The following is a 14781-nucleotide window of genomic DNA, read 5'->3' as shown; positions in this document are numbered from 1 at the left end:
AGCAATGCACAAACTCACCTCCTTTATAGACCGGCACACCCATGAGTCCACAAAGGGACGCAAATGGATTTGCTATTTAAACAACGTGGTGCAAAATGTGAAAATTAGGGTTGCGCTGGTCTGAAAATAGCAAAAAATCGTGTCAAACACGTCTTGCACCTTATTGCGCTGGGTGTATGATAAAGCCCTCTGTCTTTGTTGAATGAAAAGGCAATTATGAATTAAACTTAAATAAACAAAATACGAGAGGACACATGGAAATACATCTTAATACAGACGATTAATTAAACAACAAAGTTTAAACAAGTTTCTTACAGTTGTTAAAATTGTAATTTAGTTCAGATTCTTGTTTGAAAATCATAAAATGGAGTTTACATCTGGTATATTTATATTTACAATTATGGTGTCACGGTGGCGCAGTGGGTAGCACGATCGCCTCACAGCTAGAAGGTCACTGGTGCAAGCCTCAGCTGGGTCAGTTGGCATTTCTGTGTGGAGTTTGCATGTTCTCCTCTTGTTGGTGTGGGTTTCCTCTGTTTCCCCCACTAGTCCAAAGACATGTGATATAGGTGAATTGGGTAGGCTAAATTGTCTGTAGTGTATGTATGAGTGTGTATGGATGTTTCCCAGTGATGGATTGCAGCTAAAAGGGCATCCGCTGCGTAAAACATATGCTGGATAAGTTGGTGGTTCATTCCGCTGCCCCAGATTAATAAAGGTTTTAAGCCAAAAAGAAAATGAATGAATGAATTTATAATTGTGCTGAAATTCAGTGTTGTTTTACTTTGCAGTTTCTCCTCCCGGCCTGCAGGTGGCAGCAGAGTCTGCAGATCCCCGTAGATGAGCTCCGGCAGCGGCGCACCGAGGCACAGTGTAACGTGGAAGAGGAGCAATCACAGGGGTAATCGTCCTGTTTTTAGTGAAGTCTGCTTTTTTATTACATTTATTGTAACACGATAGATACTTATCCAGAATATAAGGCTTTCGGCATCTAAATAGACATAAATAGCTCTTAACAGGAACCCGTTTAAGCCCACCGGCAACTATTTTAACCGGAGTTTACAGTTGTCATTTTCCCTTTTGTCTATTTTGCTTAATGTTATTTATGTTTAAGACCCATTAGTATAAACCAATAAGAATAATTTGGGCACAAATGGTTTAAATCAAGGGTTTTGTTTGCGTAATGGCTGAAAGTGAAACCATTGTTTGATTCTGATAAATGTAAATAATTATTGAAGACATTAAAGTAAACTAAATAGTTTAGATTTTAGCCTTTAATGAATATATATTTGTTTATTTGTTATTTATGTTGTAATTGGAGTCATGTGTGTTTTTCAGAAGTGTATGGCATATGAGAAGCACAGAACAGCTGAGAAAACATGCCTTCTAATAAGAAAAATGGTGTTCCTGACAGGTTAGTGTTGTCTAATTTAATAGTATTATTATGATTATAGTTATATTGATATAATATATATATAGTTATTATTGAATTCACTTGTTTGTTGGTTTCAGATGGACTGACTATACATCATTGGGTAAACGGATACCTGGTACACGATTTATCGCCTTTAAAGTTCCTTTAAAACAGGTTTGAACACTTGCCTAAATCCTTGATCTATGGAGGACCAATCCTGCATATATATATATATATATATATATATATATATATATATATATATATATATATATATATATATATATATATATATATATAGGTATATATATATATATATATATATATATATATATATATATATATATATATATATATATATATGTATGAATACTGAAATTAATAAGTAGTGGCACTGTGGGTCAGTGGTTAGCACTGTCACCTCACAGCAAGAAGGTTGCTGGTTCAGTTGGCATTTCTGTGTGGAGTTTGCATGTACTCCCCATGTTGGCGTGCGTTTTCTCTGGGTGCTTCGGTTTCCCCCACAGTCCAAACAAATGCGCTATAGGGGAATTGAATGAACTAAATTGGTTGTAGTGTATGAATGAGTGTGTATGGGTGTTTTCCAGTACTGGGTTGCAGCTGGAAGGGCATCCACTGTGTAAAATAAATGCTAAGAACACAGAAGAGATGGTATTTGACCCAAAGTGTATAGGTGAACATCGTCAAGTGGTTGTACACGACCATCGTACTGCTCAGACCTATAAGTACTTGGGCATTTACATTGACTGCTCTTTTACATGGAAAACACACATTAGTGGGTTTGCTCTCGTTTACACCAGAGATTGTATTTTTTACGGAGGTTGCATCCTTTTGGAGTTAACAAGAAGCTTATGATGTTGTTTTATAAAGCTGTTCTTGAAAGCACTGTTAGATATGGTATCAGTGTGGTTTGACATCCTATCTATACAGTGTAAATCTAAGTTAATGCTTCTCTTAAAGACAGGATGGATAATTGTTGGGCACGATGAATGTTTTAATCCTCAAGTTTTATATGAGAATAGTGTGCTTAATCAGGTGGAAAGGATTCTGAGTGATCCAACTCATTTTTTATATCAACATTATAAACTGCTTCCCTCTGGTAGGAGATGTAGAGTCTCTAAGTGTAGGTTGAACTGATATATGAAATCCTTTGTAGCTGTTTCAGTGGGTTTATTTAACAAGAGTTTATCTTAATTAGCATTATAATTATTGTAACTACTGTATTTTGAATTGTTTTTATTGTTTGTCTTTATGGAATGTCCACAGCAATATGGTGATGCCCATAACAAATTCCCTGTCGAGGGCAATAAAGTTTAACTACTACTACTACTACTAAAACAAGTACTGGAATAGTTGGCGGTTCATTCCGCTGTGGCGACCTCTGAAATAGGGACTAAGCCAAAGGAAAATTAAATCAAATAAATAAACACAAAAATAAATAAATAGAAAATTAAGTAGAAAAGCAAATTAATTACAGTTTAAAATAATAAAACATAAATAAAAATACATGCACAAATAATAAATGAAGCAAAGAAAATAATTAATTTAGGATTAAATTTAATTAAAAATACAGTATCTGTTTTAGTAATTCGTGATACTTTAGTTTATATTTCTATTGTATTGAATATGGGTGGATTTATTTTAATTTTATTTTATGTTGGTTTGGTCATGCATAGCCTAAGTCCTTGATCTGTTCCTATAAATGAATATTAAGGTATAATCTGTTCAATTTAAATGTAATACGTTCTTTCTGTTGTAGTCTTTCAGGCGTCATTTATCAGAATCAGAAGTCTTCGGGCCATTTGATTTGGTGCGCTTGTTGGAGAAGGAAGGACAGCAGCTGGGTCTCATCATCGATCTGACCTTCACCACCAGATACTACAGAGCTGAGGTACAGTAATCACAGTGTTTACAATCACGATTAATGAATAGATTATCACATGCAACATAAATGCGTCTCCTTCCTGCTGGAGAATCCAGTTTGACTAGGTTAGATTGAAAACCAGTTTGTTGTTTTTTTTTTAATTGTGATTGTCTCTAAATATGTGCCTGTGTTTGTGTCAGGATTTGCCAGATACGCTGTACCACATGAAGATCTTCACAGCAGGGCATGAAGTGCCAAACGATGCCACGATACTCAGCTTCAAGAAGGCTGTTAGACATTTTCTGCATGACAATGCAAGCAATGGTGAGTTACAGTTTATTAAATGAACAAAAAAATGCAAAATTTACATTGCAAATAAACTTTTGTTTGTATGTAGTTGTTTTTTTTAATGTTCAGCAGTGCTTCCCACAGGTTTGAAATATACTTGCGGTGGTAGCCGGATTGAAATACGCTTTTTACCCACAGCACATAAATGTTAACCACATGCCACAAAAGGGACTTTTAACTAAGCTATATTTTAGTTTTAGATTTTTATTCTAGAAATCCTCTATTTATCTCAGGTGAAATCTGTTGCTGGCATTTTGTACAGTATTGCCTAAGCATTTTAGATAAGAAATATGTAATATATTCCACGTATACATCATCAAATTAATAGAATATACAGCAAACGTGAAATAAAAGACATAAAAAAGAAAAAAAACAGTCAATATCTCTAAACAATTATAGTAATTACAAGAATAAAATGTGTAGATTATTTAAATAAGGCAAATTAGTTGATGAACCATTTCTAATTAGGCTGCATTTACACTGCAGATCTTGATGGTCAATTCCGATTTTGTGACTGTATCCGATGTTTTTGATGACCTGCTTACATCATCTTTTAAAAGTGACTCGAATCTAATCGTCTGCATTTACACAGCACCTGGCAATTGAGGTAAAGTTGGTTTTATATTTGCACATTCAGACTTTCTCCTTAATAATTTCAAAAAAGTATTCACTGCAAATTCTAAACTGAAGTCATGTTAGCAGCCCACGACCATCAAAGTACATTGTTCACAGTCAATTAAATAGTGCTAATGTTGTTTTAAAATCATAATTGCATGTGATTTCTGTCGGAATATATTCAAAGTAACATGGTAAACAATGTATGGAGCTGTCACCGAACAAATGTGCGAATGTAAAAGCAACTTTACCTCAATCACACGGCAAAGGCACAATGACCAGGAAAAAAGAGCGGGCGCTGACTAACAGCTGATAATTAAAGAGTGCTCTTTTCTCTATTCCTGTATGTAATCTGTTCGCAGCGTTTGACAAGCTCTTTTAGTCTAGTTTATGACAGAAAGGTTCTCATTTGGTCATCTTCTTTTGATATATAAGCTTTTTTTTTAAACCTTTAAGCATCTTAATGTCATGTCCATGGCGTGATTTATGCATGTAATGTATGCACTAGTTTTATATTAGTTTATATTAGTTACGTGGCAGACATTGCGCTCTCTCGCTCTCGTTAACATGCTTAAATACCTGTGCTTTATGACTATATAACAGCTGTTTAAGTCCTCGTGTATGAGATTTAAGGTTTGCGACTTCTGTTCTGAAAAGAAAGTGTCAGACTTGACATCATTCGCTATGATTTTTAATGATGCGCGACTCGCATTGACAGGTGAAAATCCGGTCTACCTGCTTACACTGCAGACACGAGGGCACAGATCTGATTCATATCGGATTAATTTCCACATATGAACAAGGCTTGAATCTGATTTGAGTAAATGAGAATCCATGTGATTTGTTCCTGCTTACACGTACATGGGCCATGTCCAATCTGTGCTACAAAATCAGAATTGAGCAGTGCAGTGTAAATGCAGCCTAATAGAGAACAAATATTTTGCAGCCAGTTCAGAACAAGCGGCAACCTCCCGCTCTCCCTCGGGAAGCCAATACGGAAGTAACTGAAACTGCAATTCATCAAAATTCCGCTAGTCCTGGCTCCATAATAGAGCAAATTGCAATTGAGCCCACTGTTAGAATGGCCAACTTTACAGCAGAAAAAAAGGATGTTTACAGCCTGGTACAAAGAACGATTTTGGTTCATATAGCTATTATTACCCTCCATGACAACTGTGAGGGGGGTGAATTTTTTTATAACTCATCCATTTCCTTTATATTAGGTTATATTAAGTTTGCATAATTAAGGGCGTGGCCACTTGAGTGACAGCTAGGTCTCGCTGGTCGCCGTCACTTCACCTCAGCTGAATCCGGCAGATTAGCCACTGATCTCGGCATATTCATCGTATTTTTGTTCTGTTTTAAGTGGCTTTACACAGTCAGCTGCCTTTTGGACTTATTTCTTACAATTATCAGATGATATGGGATGCTGTGTGCACTTAATTGTGCTCACAAACCGTTAATGTGGCCTCGTTTCCCATGTGAGTAAAGTTATATACTTGTATACCATCTCTATAAATGTATTTGTTTTATTTAAGATCATTTATCATTAATATTTTTCTTTAGACCCGTAAAGCACTCCAGAATCTGACAGATTGATTAGCTGTAGGCTCTAGATCAGTCATCTGAAGCGTTATCATACAGTGTTATGCTGGAGTTCATCAATAGTCTTGCGTTTACTAACACACACTATATCTGAAGTGTTTGGAAGTATTTTGCGTTTTCCTCCTGTAGAAAAACGTCATAAGAACAATGTTTAGTGGCTCAATGTGTTACAGCAGTATTTTTAAAAGTCTAAACACTTTATTGATATAGTGTACAGCCGAGCACATGTGGTCAGAACACAAACGAGTCGCAGGTAATAAAGTATCAAGCGTTTCTCCCAAAGTAAAGTCTGTCTTCCAGGTCTAAGCAAAGTGCCAGCAGGTGTCTGTAGCTCCGCTCACTCTCCGCCTCTTTGCCCTTGTTTGGTATCCCGCCGTGGGTGCGATGACGCGCGAACAAAATGGTGACGGTTGGCCGCGCCTACTTGTAGCTTCTTTTGCAGTGTTCAGAAACCTATGGGTGACGTCACGGATGCTACGTCCATATATTTTACAGTCTATAGTTCAAACTAGTCATTTCATCCTTTTAGTCGTTTAGATTAAAGAATTAATTATTTAATGTTTCTCTCTATGAAGCCAATCGAATATTGGCTTAAATAAAGGAATGCAAGAATGCCTACAATTAAAGAAAAGTTTTGAAAGCAAAAGCTGTGTTTTCAGCGGTGTAGTGTGGACGGAGAGCTGTTCAGAAACGCTTGGTGAAATGCCAGTGTGGACGCAGATCGTTTTCATTCTGAAACGCCGTTTAAAACTGAAACGAATTAGTGTAAAAGGGGCCTTAGAAACTACAGCTGGACGCATTAAGTCTCAAAACAGGTGCAGAGCATGTGAGATGTCTGTGGCAGTGTTGACCGTTCTCGCGCACCAAAAAATGAGCGGTAGGTCTACGAAACGGGAAAACGAGAGAACATTTTGCATTGGTTAATCGATCGTGCATTTTTGGTTAATAGACGGTTACAAAAAGGCGTAAAAGTATGATAACAAGCGGCAACCTCCCGCTCTCCCTCGGGAGGCCAATATGGAAGTAACTGAAACTGCAATTCATCAAAATTCCGCTAGTCCTGGCTCCATAATAGAGCAAAGTGCAATTGAGCGCACTGTTAGAATGGCCAATTTTACAGCAGAAAAAAAGGTGTTTACAGCCTGGTACAAAGAACGATTTTGGTTCATATAGCTATTATTACCCTCCATGACAACTGTGAGGGGGGTGAATTTTTTTATAACTCATCCGTTTCCTTTATATTAGGTTATATTAAGTTTGCATAATTAAGGGCGTGGCCACTTGAGTGACAGCTAGGTCTCGCTGGTCGCCGTCACTTCACCTCAGCTGAATCCGGCAGATTAGCCACTGATCTCGGCATATTCATCCTATTTTTGTGTTGTTTTATGTGGCTTTACACAGTCAGCTGCCTTTTGGACTTATTTCTTACAATTATCAGATGATATGGGATGCTGTGTGCACTTAATTGTGCTCACAAACCATTCATGTGGCCTCGTTTCCCATGTGAGTAAAGTTATATACTTGTATACCATCTCTATAAATGTATTTGTTTGATTTAAGATCATTTATCATTAATATTTTTCTTTAGACCCGTAGAGTACTCCAGAATGTGACAGATTGATTAGCTGTAGGCTCTAGAACAGTCATCTGAAGCGTTGTCATACAGTGTTATGCCTGGATTTCATCAATAGCCTTGCATTTACTAACACAGACTATATCTGAAGTGTTTGGAAGTAATTCGCGTTTTCCTCCTGTAGAAAAACGTCATAAGAGCAATTTTTAGTGGCTCAATGTATTACAACAGTGTTTTTGAAAGTCTAAACACTTTATTGATATAGTGTACAGCCAAGCACATGTGGTCAGAACACAAACGAGTCGCAGGTAATAAAGTATCAAGCGTTTCTCCCACAGTAAAGTCTGTCTGCCAGGTCTAAGCAAGCTCCGCCCACTCTCCGCCTCTTTGCCCTTGTTTGGTATCCCGCCGTGGGTGCGATGACGCGCGAACAAAATGGCGACGGTTGGCCGCGCCTACTTGTGGCTTCTTTTGCGCTCTTCAGAAACCTATGGGTGACGTCACGGATACTCCGTCCATATATTTTACAGTCTATGTATGATAATAATAGTTTTAAAAAGTCACCAAATGTACTTGGGCGGTTGTTAATATACCTAGGTGGTTCGCCCAAGTAAAGTCTATGTGTGGGATGCCCTGTTTAGGGTTCTTACGGGTGTTAGGAATCTGACAATAATAATACAGATTGTTTTGTTTTGTTTCTCAGATAAGCTGATTGGTGTTCATTGCACACATGGTTTGAACCGCACCGGTTATTTAATATGTCGGTAAGTACGTTTCTTTTGTCATTGTGAAGTGTTGCCGTCTGTATTCGTGATTCATTAACTTTGTCCGTAGATGAATTTGTGCATCCAGCAGTTGTCACTGTTCAATATTGTATCATAGATATCTAATCGATGTCGACGGGATGATGCCGCAAAAAGCTATTAATTGTAAGTATACCTTCTTAAATTTGATCGTTTACATGTTTTGTGTATTTTTCATCTGAATGCCGTGGTTTATTCCAGTGTTTAATGAATCAAGGGGACACTCGATAGAAAGGCAGAACTATCTTCAAGACCTGACCAATGGGCCCAAGAGAAGGTGAACTCTAAATAAGCTCATTCTGATTCATTGCACACGTTTTTTTTTAGTTTTGGTTTTACACCTCCAAACATTTTGCTCTGTTTTTGTTCGGTTTGGTTAAACCAAGTTGAAGCTTGTTCTACTTAGATGAAATTTAGCACCCATTTCAGCACTCTTGCCTTCAGGGTCTGGACCACAGGTGTTATGTTTCCAATGTGGGAAATATTTTTTGTATAATTCATTTATGTTGACACTTTTTTTAGACCTTTGAAAATATAATAATTATAAAAATATTATAGGAAATACTGTGATAATTTTCTTGCTCTGTTAAACATCATTTGGGAAATATTTGAAAAAAATCACAGTAGGGCGAATAACACTGACTTCAACTTAAAGATAATATTATTATATCAATGCAAGTCGATCATTCATTTTAGTAATGTAGGTTCACCAACAACTCATTTAACAGGCATTTTAAAAGCTTTAAATGTTTAAGCAAATGTATATGTTGTTATATTGTAAAAGACCTTAAATTGGAGCAAAAAAGACACTCTGGTACTGCTTTGTTGCATCAGATATACATGACTTTACTCACAGCTGATTGGTCTAGTTTAGTTTCACGATCACTAAATCAGAGTAAAACCTGCTCTGGGACAGGTTAGCTGTGTATTGTAAATTACCTTGGCAATGAAAAGTTGAGCATTTTCCAACCAATCAAAAATCTGTAAGTCTCTTTCAATCTGAGAGATTATTTGCAGTATGTTCAATATGTATTTTCTTAATGGAAAAAGTCAGGAAATTTGGCTTTAAGTGGGATCCACTTTACGAATATAGAGGAAATATTCACTGAACCCTTCCATTTAAATGTGTGTTTTTCTGACTTGTTTGTTCTGTAGTAATAACGGGATGGATGAACCCGACCGAGAGCCCGTTCGGGGGCTTGCGAATGAGGCGCTAAATGAGGCTCCTTCTCATCAGCGGGAACAGAATAACTACAATCAGAGACCATACGAGCGGCACAGGGACACCCCGCAGGACTTTTTGTAAGCTTCTTCTGTGCTTTTAAGGACTTTGCTGAAGGTTTGTGGTTGATGTGAATTAATGTTCTCAATAATATCAAACTTTTTTGATATTAAGAGATTTGAGAATGATGCAATATTGCTGATAGCAGCTGCACATTCTTTTCTTTGGTGGTGAGATTAGGGCTGTATCCAAAATAACCCTCTATACACTCGTTCACTATTCCCTACATTAGTCAATTTAAAGTCAGCATAAAAGAGAAATTGAGTGATGTACATGTTATTAAAAAGGATAGGCATTGCTAACAAATGGAAAAAGATTTACGAATAGACGAAAGCAGGAAACATGGCACGCACTAGTTGTCCTGGCCTGAATGACAGATAGCTCCACCTTAAAGAGACTTATAGCCCTGCTCTGAATGACTGATAACTCCACTCTAAAAAGACTGATAACCATGCCCCAAATGACTGATAACTCCGCCTTAGAGACTTATAGCCCCGCCCTAAATGACTGATAGCTCCAATCTAGAGACTGTAAGCCCTGCCCTGAGTGACTGATAGCCCCACCCTGAATGACTGACAGCTCCACTCTAAAAAGACAGATAGCCCCGCCCTGAATGACTGATAGCTCCACTCTAGAGACTGTAAGCCCTGCCCTGAGTGACTAATAGCTCCACCCTAAAGAGACTGATAGCTCCACCCTAGAGACTGATAGCTCCACCCTAAAGAGACTCATTGCCCCGCTCCGAATGATAGATAGCCCCGCCCTGAATGACTAATATCTCCACTCTAGAGACTGTAAGCCCCGCCCTGAGTGACTGATAGCCCCGCCCTGAATGACTGATAGCTCCACCCTAAAAAGACAGATAGCCCCGCCCTGAATGACTGATAGCTCCACTCTAGAGACTGTAAACCCTGCCCTGAGTGACTGATAGCTCCACCCTAAAGAGATTAATAGCTCCACCCTAAAGAGACTGATTGCCCCGCTCTGAATGATTGATAGCCCCACCCTGAATGACTAATAGCTCCACCCTTAAGAGACTGATTGCCCCGCCCTAAAGTCCAATTGCCTAAAGACTGTAGCCCCACCCTAAAGACTGATCGCCCTACCCTAAAGACTGATCACCCTGCTTTAAACACTGATAGACTCTCCCTAAAGACTGATAGCCCCGCCTTAAAGACTGATAGCACTGCCCTAAAACTAAAGACCCTGTTCTAAAGACTGATAGTCCTGCTTTAAACACTGATAAACTAAAGACTGATTGTCTGGCTCTAAAGACCAATAGCCTAAAGACTGATAGCCCAGACCTAAAGACTGATAGCCCAGACCTAAAGACTGATAGCCTAAAGGACTGATAGCTCCACCCTAAAGGACTGATAGCCCTGCCATGAATGACTGATAGTCCCGCCCTAAAGGACTGATGGCCTAAAGACTGATATCCCAGGCCTAAAGACTAATAGCTCCGCCCTAAAGACTGGTAGCCCAAAGACCAATACCCCAGCCCTAAAGACTAATAGCCCCACCCTAAAGTCTGATAGCCTAAAGACTGATACCCCAGCCCTAAAGACTGATAGCCCTGCCCTAAGACCTATAGCCTAAAGACTGATACCCTGTCCTAAAGACTGATAGCCCCGCCCTAAAGACTGGTAGCCTAAAGACCGATTGCCCGACCCTAAAGATCGATAGCCTAAAGACTGATACCCCAGCCCTAAAGACTAATAGCCCCACCCTAAAGACTGATAGCCTAAAGACTGATACCCCCGCCCTAAAGACTAATAGCCCCGCCCTAAAGACTGATAGCCTAAAGACTGATACCCCAGCCCTAAAGACTGATAGCCCCACCATAAAGTCCGATAGTCTAAAGACTGATAGCCCGGCCCTAAAGACTTATAGCCCCGCCCTCAATGACTGATAGCCCCACCCTAAAGACTGATAGCTTCGCCTTTAAAGGCATTCCATATCAATATGTGTCATTTCGAGAGGGGAGGGATTAAAAGATTATGCAGACAATTACATCATTTATAACAAGCACTACTTCATACACATAGGTATAGGAAGGATTTCTTGTCAACTTTAAAGAAGGAATTAAAAATGAGTGAGTTAATTGGAGCCCTGAATGCGCTGATGCTGTTTTGTGTGTGCTTTGCTGGAAATCAAGCCCTAATCATAAGCCCAAAGCATTAGTTCACTTGATATCAAAATAATCTTGCATTATTATTATTGCTCTTCCTTCTCAGCCCGTTTCACCAGAGGAACAGCATGTCTCGGTTTGGGCCTCCAGAACATCAGTCTTTCCGTCCGCCGCTGTTTTCTCATCCACCACCAGAACGAAGATCTTATTATCCCAACCAGAGCTTCAGAGGATTTCACTGCAGTCCTTCAAGCCAGTATCCGCCTCCGTTTCCCCCTTACAGGTTTGGAGAACCGTACCATCATCCATATTCACCTGCACCAGAGCCCACAAGACCTCCAGGATCTCACCGCAAACAGCGACATCGATATAGGAAAGACAAAACACATCGCTGAAAAGCAGAAAATGAATTTGGTGTCTGAAAGTGCTGTGGTTTATTGAGCTCTGCTAGCTGATAACACTTTAGTTTCTTTTATATTAGGTCATTTTATGCAGCAAATACATATATTAGAGTCAAAAAGATAAACTACCTGGTTAAAATGAGCTGAAACAACACACTTTTTAATGTTTTTTTTTTTCTTTTTTGGGACAACTTAATTGTTTTAATTTGTAAACAGTTAAGAGTAACACTTTACACTAATTAATGTTGGGTTCCACACAATTCCATCATGTTTTCCAGACACAAGTCTAGTAACTCTAGTTTTTACACATTTAAGTTGATTGAACATAAAACAATTAACTTGTCCCTCTAAAAACCTAATTTTAAATAAGTAGTTTAAACAAGTGGCCACATTTTGTGGAGAATAATGGTCCATTAGTTAATTTTAATGTATTTACTAACATTAAGTATAAATGATCTTGTAAAGCATTTATTAATCATAGTTTAATATTTATTAATGCATTATTGACATCAAAATTAATACTTGTTCTCATTAGTTAATGCACCAATATGAGTTTAGACGGTTTAAATTTATTTAACTTGACGTTAACAAATGTTAAACAAATTTATTACTACATTTGTTTGTTATTGTTCGTAAATACATTAACCAATGGGTCATTATTTTAAAGTCGATTAAGTTTTAACTTAATGCAACATGAATTGTGTGGAACCCAGCATTTATTTTACACTAAAAATATATATATATTTCTGCTGCATGTTCAAACTACTAATTTAAAATGAGCTTAAGCAACACAATTCTGGAGATTTTTTTTTTTTTTTAGGGAGGAAACTTATTTTTTATGTTCAATCCACTTAAATTTATGTTATCTTTAATGGATTTGTGTTGAGACTGGTGTTGTCACGATACTGGAATTCGATACCAGTCGATGCTGAAATTTTAAAAACATCAATTTCCAGCTAACATTTGAGCATGTTCTTAAACAGCGCTGATTTGCCATTGTGTTCACGTGCTCAACAGAAAAGACTGTGATTGGCCGTGAAGGTCATCAGTTCAACCAACTCACCTCTGTTTACTGAGTGTAACCACAAGTACAAGGAGACTGGAGCATTTTAAAGCTGCGATTCATCAGCCGATCACTCGCATGTCAGATTATAGACAAACCAGCTGATCGACGTGACTTTGAAACGCTCCAGTGTCCCTGTATCTGTGGTTACACTCAGTAAACAGCGGTGAGTTCGGTGAACTGATGAACTTCACGACCAATCACAGTCATTTCTGTTGAGCATGTGAACACGATGGCAAATCAGCGCTGTTTAAGAACGTGCTCAACAGCGCTCAAATGTTAGCGGGAAATGAACGTTTATGAAACTTCAGTATCGATTGGTATCAAAACCCAGTATCGTGACAACACTAATACATTTATGTTGTCCCAACTAGTGTTATCATCATACTGGAAGTCGGTACCAATCAATACTGAAGTTTTAAAAACGTCCATTTCCCACTAACATTTAAGCGCTGTTGAGCGCGTTCTTAAACAGCGCTGATTTGCCATTGCGTTCATGTGCTCAACAGAAATAACTGTCATTGGCCGTGAAGGTCATCAGCTGACGTGCCAGATACAGGGACACTAGAGCGTTTCAAAGTCACTTGGATCAGCTGGTTTGTCTATAAGCTGACATCCGAGTGATGAATCGTGGCTTTAAAATGCTCCAGTGTCCCTGTATCTGTGGTTCCACTCAGTAAACAGCGGTAAGTTCAGTGAACTGATGAACTTCACGGCCAATCACAGTCATTTCTGTTGAGCATGTAAACACAATGGCAAATCAGCGCTGTTTGAAAACACGCTCAAATGTTAGCAGGAAATGGACGTTTTTAAAATCTCAGTATGGATTGGTACCAAATTCCAGCATCGTGACAATTGTGTGGAGCCCTGCTATTTTACAATGTATTGGGAACAAGTTAATTGTTTTATGCCCAATCCACTTAAACAGTTAAGTTTTAACTTAATCTATTTATGTTGGGACAACAAGAAGGAATTTTGTAGACGCCAGCGTTTATTTACAGTATATAAATGCGGTTACACTTTACAATAATGTTTTACTAGATAGTATATTTACTAACATGAGCAAACGATGAACTTTACATTTATCACAGTGGTTATTCATGTTAACAATAATAAAGTTGTTTGTGATTGCTGACAGTGCGTTAATTATAAAATATAGTTCTTGTTAACTCACAGTTCATTAATTACTGTTAACAAACATTAATTAAGATTTTAATAATGCTTTAGTAAGTGATGAACTATGATTAATAAATGCTGTATTGTTCATGTTAGTAAATACACGAACTAATGAAAGCTTATTGTAAAGTGTGGCCATAAATGCTGCAGATCTGTTGTTATTGTATTGATGCTCTCAGATGCTAACAGTGAATTTTATTAAGTGTTAAAGGGGTTGTTTTTATTCATTCTGTTTTTATTTTGTGAGCTGATTTGGCCTTTAGCGTAACTTTATCAGGCTGAAACTGGAAATTGGCGGCGGTTTTAAACTTAAAGGAATTCTTAAACTCCATTGCAAGTGCAATTACAGGTTTTATTTTATTTTGTACACTTAATTATTATTATTTAATCAGTTGAGATACTCGAGCTGACGTGTGGTTTACTAATTTAGCGTGGTGGTCAGATGTTTCCGGATTGAGATGAAATTAAAGGTTTATATACAATTAAAA

The 14781-nt window shown here is 37.9% G+C and overlaps 1 protein-coding gene across 1 annotated transcript; it reads left to right on the top strand.

Annotated features, from left to right (window-relative positions):
- The first annotated feature begins 862 nt into the window (after positions 1–862).
- dusp11 (dual specificity phosphatase 11 (RNA/RNP complex 1-interacting)) lies at positions 863–14781 on the top strand. The gene is made up of 10 exons (XM_056467353.1): positions 863–901; positions 1339–1414; positions 1513–1588; positions 3195–3326; positions 3500–3623; positions 8144–8204; positions 8323–8369; positions 8445–8520; positions 9399–9545; positions 11760–14781. The coding sequence occupies exons 2-10, from the start codon at positions 1380–1382 to the stop codon at positions 12046–12048; spliced, it is 987 nt and encodes a 328-aa protein (XP_056323328.1). The 5' UTR covers positions 863–901; positions 1339–1379; the 3' UTR covers positions 12049–14781.

The sequence above is a fragment of the Danio aesculapii genome, chromosome 10, assembly GCF_903798145.1.
Source record: "Danio aesculapii chromosome 10, fDanAes4.1, whole genome shotgun sequence".
NCBI classification, from domain to species: Eukaryota; Metazoa; Chordata; class Actinopteri; order Cypriniformes; family Danionidae; genus Danio; species Danio aesculapii.
The sequence above is the reverse complement of the archived record's forward strand: the minus strand, read 5'-3'. Positions and strand labels throughout refer to the sequence as shown.